The following is a 17,439-nucleotide window of genomic DNA, read 5'->3' on the forward strand; positions in this document are numbered from 1 at the left end:
TCTCCTCACTTTTAAAGCTCTACACTCTTCTGCCCCTCCTTACATCTCAGCCCTAATTTCTCGCTATGCACCATCCCGACTCTTGCATTCTGCTCAAGGGTGTCTCCTTTCTACCCCTTTTGTATCTAAAGCCCTCTCCCGCCTTAAACCTTTTTCACTGACTGTCCCTCACCTCTGGAATGCCCTTCCCCTCAATACCCGACTTGCACCCTCTCTATCCACCTTTAAGACCCACCTTAAAACACACTTGCTTAAAGAAGCATATGAATAGCACTGTGGATATTCTGAACACATGATACATAAAGCTTGGCCCCCTGCAGACGCACTTACCAGAACTCCCTCCTACTGTCTCTGTACGTTTCCCTACCTACCAATTAGACTGTAAGCTCCTCTGGGCAGGGACTCATCTTCATTAATGTTACTTTTATGTCTGAAGCACTTATTCCCATGATCTGTTATTTTTATTATCTGTAATTTATTTGATTACCACCTGTATTACTACTGTGAAGCGCTATGTACATTAATGGCGCTATATAAATAAAAACATAAAATACAATACAATACAAATGGCACCCTGCTAAGTTGGTGCCTCAGTGTCTAGAGAAGTCCAGAGTTGAAAAGCGTCAGAGACCCGAGGTGTTAGCGTGTCCGGGATATTTGTAAGTATCAGATACCGATGCACAGTATTGGCACTTCCCACTTGGTAGCCAAACCCCAGACTTGATGTCACCAGGTAAGGGTTGGGCCCGGTATATTAAGCAGTTTATGTTTTATCTTGACGCATGCTCTTATCAGACCGGGAAGCAACTTCTGCCATTTTTACAAGCTTCTGGCAAGTCAAGGATACATGGGAAAAGTTGTTTCCACGGGAGGATTGGCTGGATATGTTAAAGATAGGTCCATTAAACCTATAAGAATGCCTGACGCCCTACAGAGATTCACTATCAGATTCACCTGATTCAACCAAGAAACGTCCAAGTTCTAGCGTCACCGGTTCCGGAATGTAAGGGGTTATATACACCGTAACAAAGGATTGCACCCTGTCACGGTAACTTTATGACAAGCTTATAATATACACCAAAAATACCTGGGTTGAACTGAACATGACTGAGATATAAATAAATATAATTTATTCCTTGAAAAAGGTGAACACACGAGATATACAAATAACAGACAAAATATAGACACTTACTTAAAGGTTAGGACAAGAATGTCATCAGGATACAGGATGGGCCATTTCTTCCATAATTCAGGTACAGAAGATGTAGACATAAGATAAGTGTGTTGCTCCGCACTAAAGTTGTCACTGTAAAGGGTCCCTCTTGCAGCCGTTAGTTTGGGGGGGTTCCACACATCCCCTATAAAGGTGAGCTCCCACAAGGGGGGCTCACAGACAGGAAAAACAAATGACAGGCAGGCGCACTAAGGTATATGGCACTTTATTATTAATAAGGAAAATAGGACAGTGGGCAAACAGCCTCCACTGATACAAATTATAAACAAGGAAAAAAGGTATACAAATAACGTTAGAATAACTGGTACATACACCAGTATGATCGGGGGATGGCACTGGGTCAACACTGAATCTCACTAGTACTACAGAAATGGTCCGGACCAGTCTGAGTACTTACCCTGTTTGATGCGTGGAGACCCGCTCCCACCGACTGCAAAACTCCACAGGAACTGCCGCCACGTGACCTCTATGCGTTTCGCACGTAGTGCTTCGTCAGGAAACTTATGACAAGCTTATAAAATACACCAAAAATACCTGGGTTGAACTGAACATGACTGAGATATAAATAAATATAATTTATTCCTTGAAAAAGGTGAACACACGAGATATACAAATAACAGACAAAATATAGACACTTACTTAAAGGTTTGGACAAGAAAGCCATCAGGATACAGGATGGGCCATTTCTTCCATAATTCAGGTACAGATGTAGACATCACGAAAATACATGAAGACAACTGAGTATTGGCTGGTCAATGGTTTATATCCAATTCCAGTCATAAATCAGTGATGGGGTTGACAGTCTTACCCCGGAGTAAAACTCCTCCCACCCCAGGACGTTTAAAAACTGCTTTTCCTATCTAAATAACTTCATAACTTCAGTTCAGTAATACTTATCGGCACGCAAGACATATTAATACATTCCAGCACGCATGACGCTCCCAATGAGACTAAATATTACCGTGTAATATTAAAATTAAGAGAGATATTAATATCTGTCTTTTAGTACCTGCTAGACATCAGGTGTCTGTAATCATTATGTGCAAATCGGTCCCACGAATACACACATGTAGCTTTTAGCACATTCAGCTGAGGACATCTCATAATATTCTTATATTTAATAAGGTCACTCATTCTGATATCTCCTTCTGTAGCCGCACCCCTGGCCCCCATAAACCCCTTGTCAAGAAATCCATTGAAGCTGGGCCTCCTGGGTAGAGAACGTTTGTCACAGGTGCTATATTTCACACCCAATGCTCCAGACCTGGGTCCTAGCTGTCTCTACCAGCAATATACCCTTGGCCTGCCAATTAGGTATTAACATACAACAAACCCCCTCTGTACTTTTCACACCCAACTTCAATCAAGCCTGTTGAAGCACAGATATTTCTGAAAAGACACCACACATATTTGTATTTTCCTAAACTGTAGTTCATTAACCCCTTAAGCTTCCCGCATCAATCCCAGTGTATATGTTGGTGCAAACACTGGAACAGAAACAATACATTTTTACAGGGGAATATACATTAGGATGCTGAAGCAAGGTAAAAACACATTACAGGACCACAGTCCAGTTAACCCCTTGCTTCCCAGGTGAGAGTAGGGGGTGGCCAAATGGGGTGTAACCCCTTTAACACACCCCTCTTCCAGAATTCGTTTGAGCTGGGGATTCCCGAACGAATCCTGTAAGGACTTTTGAAATTATTCCTACCGGCGGAGATATAAGGGTGGCAAGTTACACCCCTAGCCAAGGATTGTCGCACGGATCAATTTGCACACCCACTTGCATGCATGTGTACAGAGACTTTGTTGCTAAGTCATTAATTCCATGGACATTTGATTTTTTTTCCCCATCCCAGTAAGTGTTTAATCCAGTGTAATTGTGAAGATAGTGTGTTTGTCTTAAAAGGAAATAAATGACAATTTATTTTGCCCGCCTTGTTGTGCTCAATCCAGAATCCCGGTATTAATGTGTTGGTAAAACCTGGTCTACCGTGATAACAGCGCTGGCTAGTGCTCCCATCCTGGCAGCACCTGATTATTCCAAGCATTTCCTTGTTCAGACCAATGCCTCTGACTAAACTAAGGTATCGGTGCTGTACTCAGCAAGGTGGGCGAGGAGGGGGGCAAATACCCTATCATCTACTTGAGCAGGAAACTGCTACCAGGTAAGTGGCTTATGCCACAATTGAAAAGAAATGCCTGGCCATCGTTTGGGCTCTGACAAAATTACAGCCCTATTTTTGTGGCGATAAGAGGGTTAATCAGGCCTTAATAAAAGTATTATACCCAGCTGATTAGCCCCAACTCGCATTGGGAATGAAGGGGTTAAAAGTATTTGCACTGCTGTATTTGCCCTGTCCCAGCCTTCTTAACCCCAGTTTGCCGGCTATATCCTGCCTACTGTAGTAGAATAGATGTAAACTGTGCTTTCTGATTTTCAGGCACAAGATGGCGTGGTGAGCGCCAAAGACAGCGCTGAGTATGGGAAGTCAGCTGTGTAATATGGGTGTCCATTTCAAGCATTCGACTCCGTTACCGCAAATCAATTGAAAAAGTGGCTTGCGTTAGATTTGAAGTGTTTTACTTATACAAAGTATCCGTACCTTGTTAGCTCGCGTAACTTGAAAGGTGGAAAGTCAATGGCCGTGAGAAGTAGGTCAATTGATGTGGGAACTAGGTGAACTTGGGTTCCCACAAGAAAGCTTTTCAATTAAGTGTGCTAACTCACGAACGGAGAAAGCCAGCACCCTAATTTTTGGTGTGCAAGTGTAAATAAATAAACCACTAACATACATATAAAAATTACAGTTGTGATACACCCAGAACATGATGTTTTAATAAAGTGGATAATACTGTGAATATAAAATGTACAGGCAGGAACTGTTTTTCTGTAAGCCCGGGAAGAAATCCTTTGGCATGTAAATATGCTAAGGGTGCATGAGCTGAGGGTATTTTCCTTCCTGCATTTCAAAGAGGTCCCATTAAGTGGGAGCCTCTAAGTCTAGGGTAAATGCAGGGATGAAAAGCCTCAGAGATCCAAGTGTGAAACTGGCCGGGATGTTGCTGAGTGCCAGATTCAGGCACCCAGCATGAGCCATTCGCACCTTGGAGCAAACCCCAGACTCAGGGTCGCCAGGAAAAGGGTGTATTCCAGGTATGCTAAACTGCATGGGTGTCAAGTGAGCACATGCGCTTTGCAGACCGGAAAGCCTTTTTTGCCAGTTTTGCAAACTATGGGCAGATCAGGGATTCGTGTGTTAAATGTTCCCACGGAAGGGATTTGGCAGACATGTTTGAGTTAGGGTTGTGAACCCTATAACCACGCCTGTCGAGCTATCCCTGGTGTGATTCAGTTGTAATTCATGACGAAACCAAGCTGTGCAGAGGAATCCGTTCGAGTACAGCGGTAGCAGTTCCAGGATGCAAGGGGTTAATAACATCGCAACCACGGATTTACCCCAAACTCCGGAATTCATTAGCCCTGGTGACTCCCAAACAAATTCTTACGAACTTCTAATACGAAATTCCTTTATTTGACGAAGTTATTAGATCGGCAACTTGCGATCTAGTCAAACCGACTTGAACCAGAGACTGCATTTCTTGCGCTTTCTTGCAAAGGACGTTTTATTTTATTTCCCCATCCCAGTAAGTGTTATATTAAGTCTATTCTAAGTCTGTCATGTGTTTGTCTATCAAGGAAATAAAATGACAATTTATTTTGCCCTCCTTGTTGTATTGAATTGAGAATCCCAAAAATATAAAATTGTTGATAAGTACTGGTCCACCGTGACAATTTGTATGGCAGGTCATTTACTGTGATTACTGGTCACAACCGTTAAGTTGGCTACAGAGGGTGTCGGGAGAGAATGGCAGGTTATTACGCCCTTCAAGAATTTGACTTTGCCATACAGCACAAAAAGGGTAGTGAGCATGGTAATGCTGATGGACTCTCCCGACACGACATACCCAGTGAGCAAAAAAACCTCAAGAACATCCAGGCTTGCGGAGCCATCAGAAGAGGTGACTGCCACAGAGCCTTCATCTTGAGGGGGGAGGTGTGACAGTGCGGGGGTAACTAGGTTCTTTATAAAGATGAAGCCCTGTTTTGGTTACCTCTGATACGAGTATAAGAGCCTAGGAGTGTCAGCTCTTGAGCCCAGTAACTGTATATGCATAATCTGTACTTGAATGCGTGAATACAGAATTGTACTGTATGTGTTTTTGCCTTTCCAGGGATGCCAGCAAGCAGTGATTGCTAGGACACGAGTTTAAAGTGTTGTTTTGATGAGAAATTGTTGTCAGAATATGCTTAGGTAGTTGGGGCCCGTAGTTGTTGGTTCCCCTAAAAATGTACCCAAGAATCATGCTTGGTTCTCGGATACATGTAGGCACAGTGTCTTTACAATATCTCCCCTTGAAAATGCTTTCGCAACTCACGCTATGGTTCCCTGCTTCAGCACAGCCCAGAAAGGTATATGGGACATAGGGATGCACAGTGTCCCTGTAATTATAAGGGGTCCCTAGGTTAAGACGGATACCCAGTTAATGCCCAGGTAGACCAGAACCTGTATGGGGGTCCAAGGGCACTCCAACCATAAGTATAAGTTGTGAGGGGACTCTTAAAATCCAGTCCAAATCTCTTAGATAAGTATGTGGGGAATAATGGCTAGTAGAAAATAAAGAGCAGCTTTCTATTCTATTCCCCATAACCAGAGACTTTGGATATATTAAAGTATATTTTATTAACATTGTGTTTAATATGGTATATACTGTTGTGCACTGTATATGAGCTGGGACTTTCAGAACCAGTGTTTCGACATACTGGTCTAGGTTTTGAGTTAGTATCACAAATGTTACGTGTCTGTACTGTTTTGTGTAATTTACTTATCTTTCATTTTAGGTTCCAAGATCTCAATGCTCAAACAACTGTCTTCACGGGACCAGAAGAGTCCTTAGAAGAGGAGAACAAGCCTGCTGTTATGACTGCGTCCTGTGCTCAATGGGAGAGATTTCTAACACATCTGGTATACATGTTTTATTACAGAACAATAGGAAATGTGAAACAGAATGATGTAAATAATGCAAAGATATAGCCAGGCTCAGTGTTCAGAACCCGTGGCTTCCCCTGACACTGAGAAAATATTTGTGGGGGTCCCCTTTAGCAGAACAGAACCTCCTAAAGCAGCCAAAGCTTTAACTGTCCTCGGAGCTGCTGCATTTTGCTTATCTTCTCTTGGCTACTAAAACAGTAAGTCTAGCTACATCTGTTGGGCCTGAAGATGTTAACTCACTGGTCAGCAGGTCAGGATTGTCATGGGGACCAGACATTTTAACACCGAAACCATCAGGATCACTATCACCAGACAGGACACAAAAATTAGGATTGCTCTTCTGGTAGAACTGTATAACCATTAATATTGCAGGGCCGCTGCTTGGGCTACCTGGAATATCCCATCTGAGGATAACTGACAGCTTTTCTCTGATTTACTTTTCTCTCTATATAATGTTTACTGAATGGGGGAACAGAGGGCATAGTCCGCTTGTATTGACACATCTCAATCCCATGGGGGTGCATAGCACAGGGATAGCTTAACCTACTTCATTCCCTTGGATATCTCACCACAGGGATATACTGGCCTCCTCATTCCCTTGAGGATGTCACCACAGGGATATACTGGCCTCCTCATTCCCTTGGGGATCTCACCACAGGGATATACTGGCCTCTTCATTCTCTTGGGGATGCTCACCACAGGGATATACTAGCCTCCTCATTCCCTTGGGGATCTCACCACAGGGATATTCTGGAATCCTCATTCCCATGGCACTTCCTGTGATGGTGAAGGGGTAAAAAGGCCATAAATAAAGGTATTATGCCCGGCTGGTTACCTCTGACCCTTGTTTCAGGTTTTAGATTGTCAGCTCTTCAACCTGTGTATTATACTTGCAATGAATGTTTGTATAACAATAAAGAATGTATGTGTATTTTGCCTTTCCAGGAGTGCTAACCAGTGGAGATTCTCAGGTTATGAGTTTCATGGTGGATTTTGCGGTAAAAGTGTTGTCAGATTGTGTCTGGTTAGCTGGGGTACAGAGATACAGGCCACTCCAAATATGTATCCGGGAGCCGAGTCAGATTCTCAGATACATATAGACACAGACCTCTGGACAAAGTCCACCCCAGAAAACAGCCCTGTGACTTACCGACGGGATGCCCTGCTTCAGCACAGACCAGAAAGGTAAAAGGGGGCATAGAGGTATACATATCCTGAGTATTGTCCGGGGTCCCTGGTATAGAGAGAGTCCCCACAGTATATGCCAAAACTCCCAGACCCGGTATAGAGGTCCAGGTTGTCTCCAACCATCCACAAGGTTGCGAGAGTGAAATTATTTCTAAGTCAAGCTATTGTACAAAAGAATCAACTCTGAAACTTCACCTAAGCGTTATTTGAAACAACTTTTTAGCAAACTTCTTTAGGAAGGTCTAGGAGCTCTGAAAATGAGCATGCGCGTCTTTTCATTAGATCCTAAAGGACGAGGGACTTAGAAGAATTTTGTGAGATTTTTGTAAACATGGTGTATAAAGAAAGGTATATATGTTTTATGCATTCTATATGAGCTGGGGAATTCCCAAGTCCCTGGTTCTGAGAGACCAGATGGCCACCAGGCTTGGTGCCATTGTGTCTGGTCCGGTCCCGGACTTGAAAGTCTCAGAGATGCCAATGTTTTAGGGTGGGCGGAGTACTGGAGTTAAACTCAAGTATCTACGCCCAGTCCTTAATAAGGGCTATCCGGGAAACATTTGCCCAGCCCAGACTTTGAGGAGCCTGGCCCAGCGGGGGGTTCAATATGCTAAATGGCAGAGGTACCAGGTTGGCGCATGCCACTATGCAGAATTGAAATCCGTGCCTGTCCGGCGTCAGAGTACCGGCAAATCTGTGATAGGCAGGTAGAAATATTCAAACGCGCTAATTGGCTGTAGCGTTTTGTGAATGGGACTGAATTCCTTTAAGAAACTTTCAGCCAATAAGGTCCTCAGATTCTGAGCGTCAAAACAGCAGCAGCAAACTTGAACTGGCGAAAAGATGCTTTGTGAGAAATAGCAGCGACCGGCTTCAGAGATTTTCAAGTTAAGAAGTCCAGCTTTCCGGGGACAAGTTCTCAGAATAGAACTGAAGGAAAATCCGTTATTTCCTCCCCTGGCTTCAGAACCAAAAGGAACCAATTCTCTGCCAAGAAAACTGAAGCCTTGTGACTGGACACACCATCTGCACCATTTTGCAGCAGACTTCCCCGGAGAAGCTTTCACACCCTGCAACTGTTATCTTCGATCTTTGATGAACTATCAGGCCTGGTAGACGAACAAAATGAAACATAACGCAAGCCAGGTTTCAAATCCTTTGTCTCAATTTATTACTCATAGGGTAATGACTTTTATACAGAAAAAAAAAAGATATTGGATAGAGGCGTAACATAGGCGTAACATAATGCACCGACACACTTTATTCGAGCAAATACCCAGTATATACCTAGCAGATACCTGGAATGCGCCGCTCCTCACCTCTGACAAGCCCCGTTGCGTTTGCCTTCCCAGCCTGGGTTCATGCCTGGCTGACGGGCGGCTGATCTGTTAAATGATAATGATTAGGATTTAATAGGCTGCAATGCTTCGCGTGTCTACCAGATGGCATAAATTCATGAATTGTAATGCAGTATATATATATTTACTGTGCAGTATTGCAGCCAGAGGGAATAAAATGCTTCAATCCCTGCCTGGAAAATACCTCAATGCACTCGGGCAGAAAACAGTCACAAACCTCAATACACCCGGGTATACCCGAATTCGTGGGACTAGCCGAGCTCGAATAAAGTGTGTCGCCAGTGTAGGCGTATCATAGGTGTGTCTTGGGCGTAGCTTTGATTAGAGGCGTGATTTAGGGGCAGGACATATAAGTGGCGTGACTTTTGGGATGTGTTTTCCCAATACAAGCAATTGTCTGAATACATAGCTTATTCATTGTCTGTTATCAAAAGAGACCTTGAGTCTTTAGCAACTATATTACACTATTTTGCTTCTTGCAGAGAACCATTCTATTATATTCTAACTAAAACATCAGGAAATTGACAACACAAAAGTATCGTAGTAATATCCTGACCAGGAAGAAAGGAAATGCAATTTGGCAGAAACTGAGTGCATTTAGGAATTATATTTCAGCAAAAGGCTGACTACAGAATCTTAACTAGTTATGACCATACAAAATGGAAGCTTAACATGAGTGCAGATTCTGGCCTGACATATTGGTCCTAACAATCCCCTCCTTTTTGTTCTCTAAAAGAACAAATACCCTTACTAGGTACGCTTCTCTATGACAATGGCCTTATGGGGACCAATAGTATCATAGACTCTGTTCATGGCCACATATGAATTATTAGTTGCATACATGGCGTGAGATGAAACTGAAGGTTTCCTTGAGACAAATAAAAACATTGCACACTTAGCACAGTGAAAAATAACATAAATTGCTGCGATTATACTAATCACTACAATAAAACCATAGAGAATTTTCATACCCAATTCTCTGATCCAACTAGTGAGTCCTGACATCCAATTTAAGCTAAGGCCTGAGGATTCTTTACGCATCCTAGCCTGAATTTCCTGTAACTTATCCATATCTTTATGAATAGCGCCAGACTCATTTTCAATATAGGCACAGCACTTCTGTCCTACAAGTTTACAAACACCTCCATGTGAGGCTAGCAGATAATCAAGAGCCATTCTATTCTGTAATAATACTGTTCGGATCTGCTCTTGTTCATTAGTCAGACGGATAATAGCATCACTTGTCTGATTAATAGCATCATCAATATTTACCATAATTTCACTTAATTTAGAATAGAGATCCAGAACACCTAAACTAGGTATAAAAACCCCAGCTGCAATGTGGGTTTGACTAATGGTCCTGGTCAGATCTTTTCGATTTCTCAGCCTCCCTTGGGGTAACGTGTCAGATACATAGAAAGTGGGAATGATGAAATCAAGATAACAAGGGGCAGTGTGATTGCAGGGTACAATCTTAGTATCTTAGTGGCCATATATATATATATATATATATATATATATATATATATATATATATATATATATATATATATGGCCACTAAGATACTAAGATTGTATATATACATATATATATCATTAAATATTTCTATAGATTAGAAAATGGCTTACATCTCAATATGTCACATAATTTATGGGTCAGCTATTTGTGAGAATTGGTGGGGGCTAATTTCTGCTAAGAGCGACTGCACAAACATTCTTCTTGCACACATCTTTCATACTGCATTTACTCAGAATGGCAAAACGGACCAAGACGGATGCTATGGTCAAAATGGATGACTTGTGATCCTTTCCTTGTGGTTGACTCACGCCCCTTTGTGACCTCCCACCTTCCTCATATCCAGTCTTCTCAGTCCCCCCCATATCCTTAAGAGACAGTCTATTTAAAGAACAGTACAGTTAACCATTTCATAGTCCTGATGGACCAAGATGTCCAAGTTGTGCATAACTTCATTCCTTTCTTTTCCGGCCATTATATCAGCCCAATTGATTGCTTCTTCGGTCTCTTCTTCTGGTGGACTGGCGATATCATCACCGCAGAGAGGCATAGCGTCGGTGGGGGTTGCAACGCACTTCTGGATCAGTGTTTTGCTATACTTAATACATAGAGAGCAATGAGTAGGACAAACACACACATACAAAAACATTCGCTAGCTTCGCTCAAAGCAAATCAATCCAACCACCAAGGCCCACATGGTCCCTAAATCCTGGATAAATACACAACAGTGCTCTTTAACTAGGGCGCATACATGCCTCTCCTTTTGAGGCTAAAATAAAGTCTAGAACTATTTTATTCTGCGGAGCCATTAAATTAAACTAAACCTATTCTTTGTTAAGTGAGTAAATGTCTGTGGTTGTATGATTTAGGATATCCCTGTAAACCTGTCATACAGTAACCCAACTCCTACATTTGGGAATACATTCCCTGAAACTTATTCTTCCCATAGACTACTTTTTAACACTTGTGTATTGGGTGTCTCTCTTTTGTTTCTAACTCTACCTGCGAGCAATTAACATAACCGTGTGTTTGACTGATAAAGCATTCTCCCACCGGGATATCATTCTGCAGTGAGATTCTATTAACCTATAAATCCAAACAAAATAAACAGAGTTAAACAAATAATACCTTATACTATTTTGTCATCCTTATGGGATGCCACTTACACAAACATAATAGAGCCTACATTTGTAACTGAAAAATAATAAAAACCTGTAAAAATAAAAAGTTCAAAGTTCGTGTGTTGAGGCCTGGACATTTTTGCCTTTAACCTTTCTCCCTTGATGATTAGTGGTCAGAGAGTATTGTGTCCATCAAAACACTTATTTGCAGGTGCTATGTCTTTGTCTTTATTAGCTGTAAGTGCCTAGGCTGGCACTATTTTGACGTGCGTGATGTGTATCCATGATGATAAGAAATTTTTACTGCAATGCTGGTGATGAGTAGTATTAAATGGCCTTTTCATCTGGGATGGACGCGTGCTTGCGTAGTAAATACTTGACCATTAACCCGTCTTGCGTAGGTGCACTTTCAGCTTTAACCTGTGCCTAGAAAGACTCAAAAATATATATTAGTTGCATGCAATACTTATTAATTGTTTTATTACCAATAACATGGTCCTTAATTCGTTACTTTGAACTACTGATGGTCATAACTCATCCCATAAGTGTCTCATAGGGAGAGAATTTTTACCTAGAAATAAATTCTTGTATTAATATGGTTACTACTATTATTAGCATCCACAATATTAAACAGAGATATTTCCTATTAACGCTCCTCAAATTTTAAACTAAGCAACCAATATGGACTTGATTTTGCTACAATCCAAGTTCCTAAAACTCGGTACCTCAGCCTTTGCCAAACCAATTGCTTCCATAATCAACTCTATCCTGTCTGCAGGCCATATCCCTAAGACCTGGAAAACTGCCAGCGCTGTCCCAATCTTCAAAAATGGGGACAAAAATACTGTCTCAAACTACAAATCAATCTCTCTTCTCCCAATACACACTTACTCTCATTCATACCTAACTGCCATCTGCCATTTTCTCTGATGCAAATGGTGTCAACCTTTTAGTCATTTAATACTAACTAACCTTAAAACTCGCCCAACACATCAAGCATCCCAACAGCCTGCACTCATGGCTATTGTCCCACACCCACAGTCACTCCTGGCTTTCACCTCAAACACTCCATTGTAACTATTCTGCTAAAAATATGAAATGCCTTGTATATAAAATATACCCTGCTCGCCCATGCAGCTATATATCCCCTGTATTTTAACTCTATGTCCAGGACATACCCAAAAACAAATAAATGGTTACAAAATTATAAATTTGGCAGATATGATATATCCCTCAACATAGGGACGGCTTGCTACCTGCTTTGCTGTGACATCTGCAAAGGTATTATTATTTTTTACCAGGGGCCTGTCAGCCCTGTTAGTTTGGCAGCAACTTTTTATTACTGCAAGAGCCCTTGGAGTTAACATTGCTATAATAAATTCTGAACCTGCTGTGCATTGTATATCATTTACAACATATCAAGTTCATATCAAATCCCTCAATAGGGATTTCAGAGAGACCTTCAATAACCTATGTATGTATCTCCCCTCTTTTGTTCATATATTATCTATATATCTGAACAAAAATACAAAAATAGATATGAAAACAGGTTGCTTGATATATAGCAAAATTAAACTGGTAAATAGATTTGTATGTGTAGCAACTATAAAAATATTTACTGCTTGTGTTAAAAGAAAAAGCCTGCAGTAGGTCTTTTAACAACTGTGGCATTTACAATATAAGAAAAAAATCCTGAAATCCTGAACAAAAGATTTCCTTTTAAAATAGACAAATAATTCTGAACTCTTTGCAAAGTGCTGAGCACACAGTCAGCAGTAACTTTAAAAGACACTCTGACTTTAAAAAGAAAAAAAAAATTTCAAAGTGCTTTTTTTTTTCTTTTTTTTCTGGGAAAACAGCCAGAAGCCTCAAAGTACAAATAGCAGATAACGGGTTTCGCTGTCTAATTCATATTAACTGCTGGATTAATCTTCGCGCAGGGGATTCTAACATTAGTTTAATGTTATGAAGCTTTCCACGCTGTCCTAAAACTGCATTTTGTATGGCCTTTCAAAAATTAAATAACGGGAATATTTCAAATTACTTATAAACACCAAATCTATGCCAACAAGAGCATGCAATATTCTTCCACTCATTCCCCTGAATGCCTTTTGAAAGAAATCTCATATTCCTGCAAACTTCCATCAATACATCTTATGCTATCCCGTTTTAACTATGCCCTCTCTTAAACTAAACAAAATATCTTCAAACATGCAACAGTTATACCATGACTAAAAAAACAGCAAGCTTGACCCTACCTGTCTTGTATGGCTTCTAGAGGTTGTTTGAACTGGGGCGCTCCCTAGGATTTGTGGCGGAGAAAGTGCTGCAACGCCTAAGCTATTCAAATAAATTGGAATATAGATATGTGATTGTGAACGAAGTGTAAAAGAGTATATAAAAATATATACTGGCCCTTTTTTGATGATTTCCTGGTTGCTGCTTGACTTCGGAGAAGGGAATCCCGTCTCCTTCTTAGCGTGGCAGTTGTAGTGTGAAGATGGTCAGCGCAAACCTCATGGGCCTCCCGATGTCGATGGAGCCGAATGAAATAAAAGGATATGGATAAAAAGAATTAAAATCTCAGTGTATTAGATACACATGTGGGGGATGGGGGAAGAGGGGGGGGTGGGTGGGGAAGGGGGGAGGGGGGTAAGGGCAGGGGGTGGAAGCAAGGAGGAGGATAATGCTGGAGGGGTTGATACTTGGTTTTCCACTTTATCTAATCAAAGAATACATAAAATTATGGATTCAGTGACTCACACGGGCTTGTGTGGTGTCTCTCCCTCAACGCTGACTGTAGTGGATTTATTACAGACTCATATGCTGGAGTCTCAATATACATAAAACTCACACGGCCTTATGTGAGTCCTTGTCCTCAGAGGGTGATGTCCTGTATGGATGGTGTCTGGGTTGTCTCAGCAGAATTATCCCCCGATGGGTGTAGTGTGTGAGTGTCTCCTCTCCCCTTTCCCAGATGACCAAAAGGAGTGTATGCCAACAAGGGTTAACAACAATAAAAAAGGTCTTTAATGGGTATACAGTGGAGACATAAGCATATGAAATGCAAACATGTGGTGAACCATAAAATGTATAGAACAATCTATGACACAATGAAATACAATAAAATAAGACACAATGAAATAAAATGAAATAAAGCAAACACAAGGACTACACTCACACTTGAAGTCAAATAAAATGGCCCAGCCTCAGCCGCTCGGTACACTCCTGCACGGTCTCCTCCTCCGTTCTTGTTCCCACTGGCGCGTCCGGCAGCGGAACCGGAAGAGGGGATCTGCACCGGATGTCCTGTAGTGTGCTGGGTCCCTCTCTCAATGAGCTCCGGCAGGGAACAACGCGTTTCGCAATAAGCTTCGTCAGGTTCCTGCCGGATGCTCATTGTGTGCTGTATATATAGGTATCCCCCTTTAGTTAATTGGTTGATCACCTGTTACAATTGTATGGCTTCTACACTGCTTATTTAACGGAGACAATTCTCGCTAAAATAACTGATGACCTCCATGCTGCTAATGACAGCGTACATAAAAAAGGTTGGTAAAAGGCATGTAGTGTGTATCACACTGTTTACCACTCGGCTGTTAGCTGTAGATTCAGGTGCTTGCTCCCCTCTGCTGCTGCAGCTCAGTTGATTCTGGGGCAGGACGTCAGTCTTTTCACTCCCAAGGGGATTTTCCCTTTTCCCAATATTGCCTTATATCTGCTTACATTGGCCTTTGTCTATGTGTTGGCCTGTCCTGTTTTTATTTCATCCTGTGTGCTGTTTTGGACACTTGTGAGAGACTCTGTAAGACTGTTCAAACTTCCCTATTGAATCCACCACTGCTGTGAAGACAGCAGCAAGCTGCGTTTTAACCTCTCTGCAGAGGATACACCTGCCAAGGTACAGGAGCAGCTTCATATCGGCTAGGAAGCAGGAGCGATTTCACCGAGCCCCAGTACCAGCTGCTGAACCTGGCTGCATGAAGGGAAATCCCCTTGGGAGTGAAAAGACTGACATCCTGCCCCAGAATCAACTGAGCTGCAGCAGCAGAGGGAAGCAAGCACCTGAATCTACAGCTAACAGCCGAGTGGTAAACAGTGTGATACACACTACATGCCTTTTACCAACCTTTTTTATGTACGCAGATATATTACCCCCTTTTTAAATCTATAATATATTGTTGAATTTGCTTCACTATTTGGCGTTGTGCGCTGTTTTCTTTTGTTTCCCTTCTCTTAGTGTGTGTGGGGTGCTGAGCCATCCCTGCGTTTACAGCTGCAGACGCCATTATCCCCAACACGGTTATGTGGCACTTATTATTTAATGTTTAACTACCTCACTGTGGGAGTTGTGGTTTAATTTTTTATACATTTTTTATCACTAAATTGATGGTATAGTCACTGCACTGTATATATTTATACATTTAAACTTTATAGGTAGTTAGGTAGTAGCGCACAGTTTTGTTTTTTGTGTTTACTGCTAATGACAGCACCTGCCACCACGTACACCCTCCTTTTGAAGCGCTATGTACATTAATGGCGTTATATACATATATAATACAATATATTAATTCAAACAGTGCTTGTGAGCTCTTACCAGCATTTTAAACAAAAACATCTTAATCCTGTAGAAATAAAATTGAAATGTGTTATCTTACTGCTTTATGGAAAAAAAAGACAGTTCTACATTACCTTGTTCTCATAAGCTGCTTAAGCACAGAGCTAGTTAATTTTAAAGTGAATGCTTTGCATTCTTTAAACTGTAAGGGAGAGGCTGTGCCCCTTCTTTTATTAAGATAGAAATACCACAAACGAAAAGAAATGTGTCCGGTTTAAAAAGTATCCGCCTGGCCAGGACGAATAAACCTTTCAAACTATAACCAGGGACAGAGCTGAATATACTCCCCTTTTGTTGTGAGGTATTTCTCTCTATATTCGGAACACCTTTTTAAAACCTTTTAAAATTTAGATTTCATCATGAGCAACTAATATTCATATTTTTTGTACACACGTGATAATCAGCATGACTTTCACACAAGAAATCATTCAGGAAAAAATCATCAGGGTTGCAAACAAACTCTTTTACATAAGGTAGCGGTGTTTTTTTTTTTTTACAGTGACTTTCACTCTGAGCCCCCACGGGCAAAGCAGCACTTCCCTGCTTCTGACTGATAATGGCACACTTTTTGCCAATGACCAAAACCACCACAATTAAAACAGACACCATTATTCTGAGCTATTATTCCTGATTGATTTCTGAGACCAGCATAAACCATTAGTAGCTTATAGAAAAACAGACAAATAATTATGACAAATGATTGCAATATTGATACTTACACAATACTGTATACAATGGTCGTTCAGCTAGATCAGAGATAACAGTCCAGTCGTGCACAAACTTTACTGGACTCTAACCAAAAATTTTGTTTAAAAGGGCCTATCCCAATTCTTCAGTCACAATTTAGGTCTATTAAATTCCCAGAGGGGGTGAAGCATCATATATAAAAATTTACATATATACTTACCACCTCTGTGAACTTCCCACTTCTAGACACCAAAAACTGAAGGAAAATCCGTTATTTCCTCCCCTGGCTTCAGAACCAAAAGGAACCAATTCTCTGCCAAGAAAACTGAAGCCTTGTGACTGGACACACCATCTGCACCATTTTGCAGCAGACTTCCCCGGAGAAGCTTTCACGCCCTGCAACTGTTATCTTCGATCTTTGATGAACTATCAGGCCTGGTAGACGAACAAAATGAAACATAACGCAAGCCAGGTTTCAAATCCTTTGTCTCAATTTATTACTCATAGGGTAATGACTTTTATACAGAAAAAAAAAAGATATTGGTTAGAGGCGTAACATAGGCGTATCATAGGCGTGTCTTGGGCGTAGCTTTGATTAGAGGCATGATTTAGGGGCAGGACATATTAGTGGCGTGACTTTTGGGACGTGTTTTCCCAATACAA

At 41.3% G+C, this 17,439-nt stretch overlaps 1 protein-coding gene across 1 annotated transcript in view; it reads left to right on the top strand.

Moving 5' to 3' along the window:
* Positions 1-17,439, top strand: part of LOC142467903 (vomeronasal type-2 receptor 26-like) — a 335,755-nt gene that overhangs the window by 169,323 nt on the left and 148,993 nt on the right. Inside the window, exon 5 of the mRNA XM_075573868.1 lies at positions 6,138-6,261. Coding sequence (XP_075429983.1) covers positions 6,138-6,261 — 124 coding nt within the window. The remainder of the gene's footprint in view (positions 1-6,137; positions 6,262-17,439) is intronic.

The sequence above is a fragment of the Ascaphus truei genome, chromosome 1, assembly GCF_040206685.1.
Source record: "Ascaphus truei isolate aAscTru1 chromosome 1, aAscTru1.hap1, whole genome shotgun sequence".
Classification (NCBI taxonomy): Eukaryota; Metazoa; Chordata; class Amphibia; order Anura; family Ascaphidae; genus Ascaphus; species Ascaphus truei.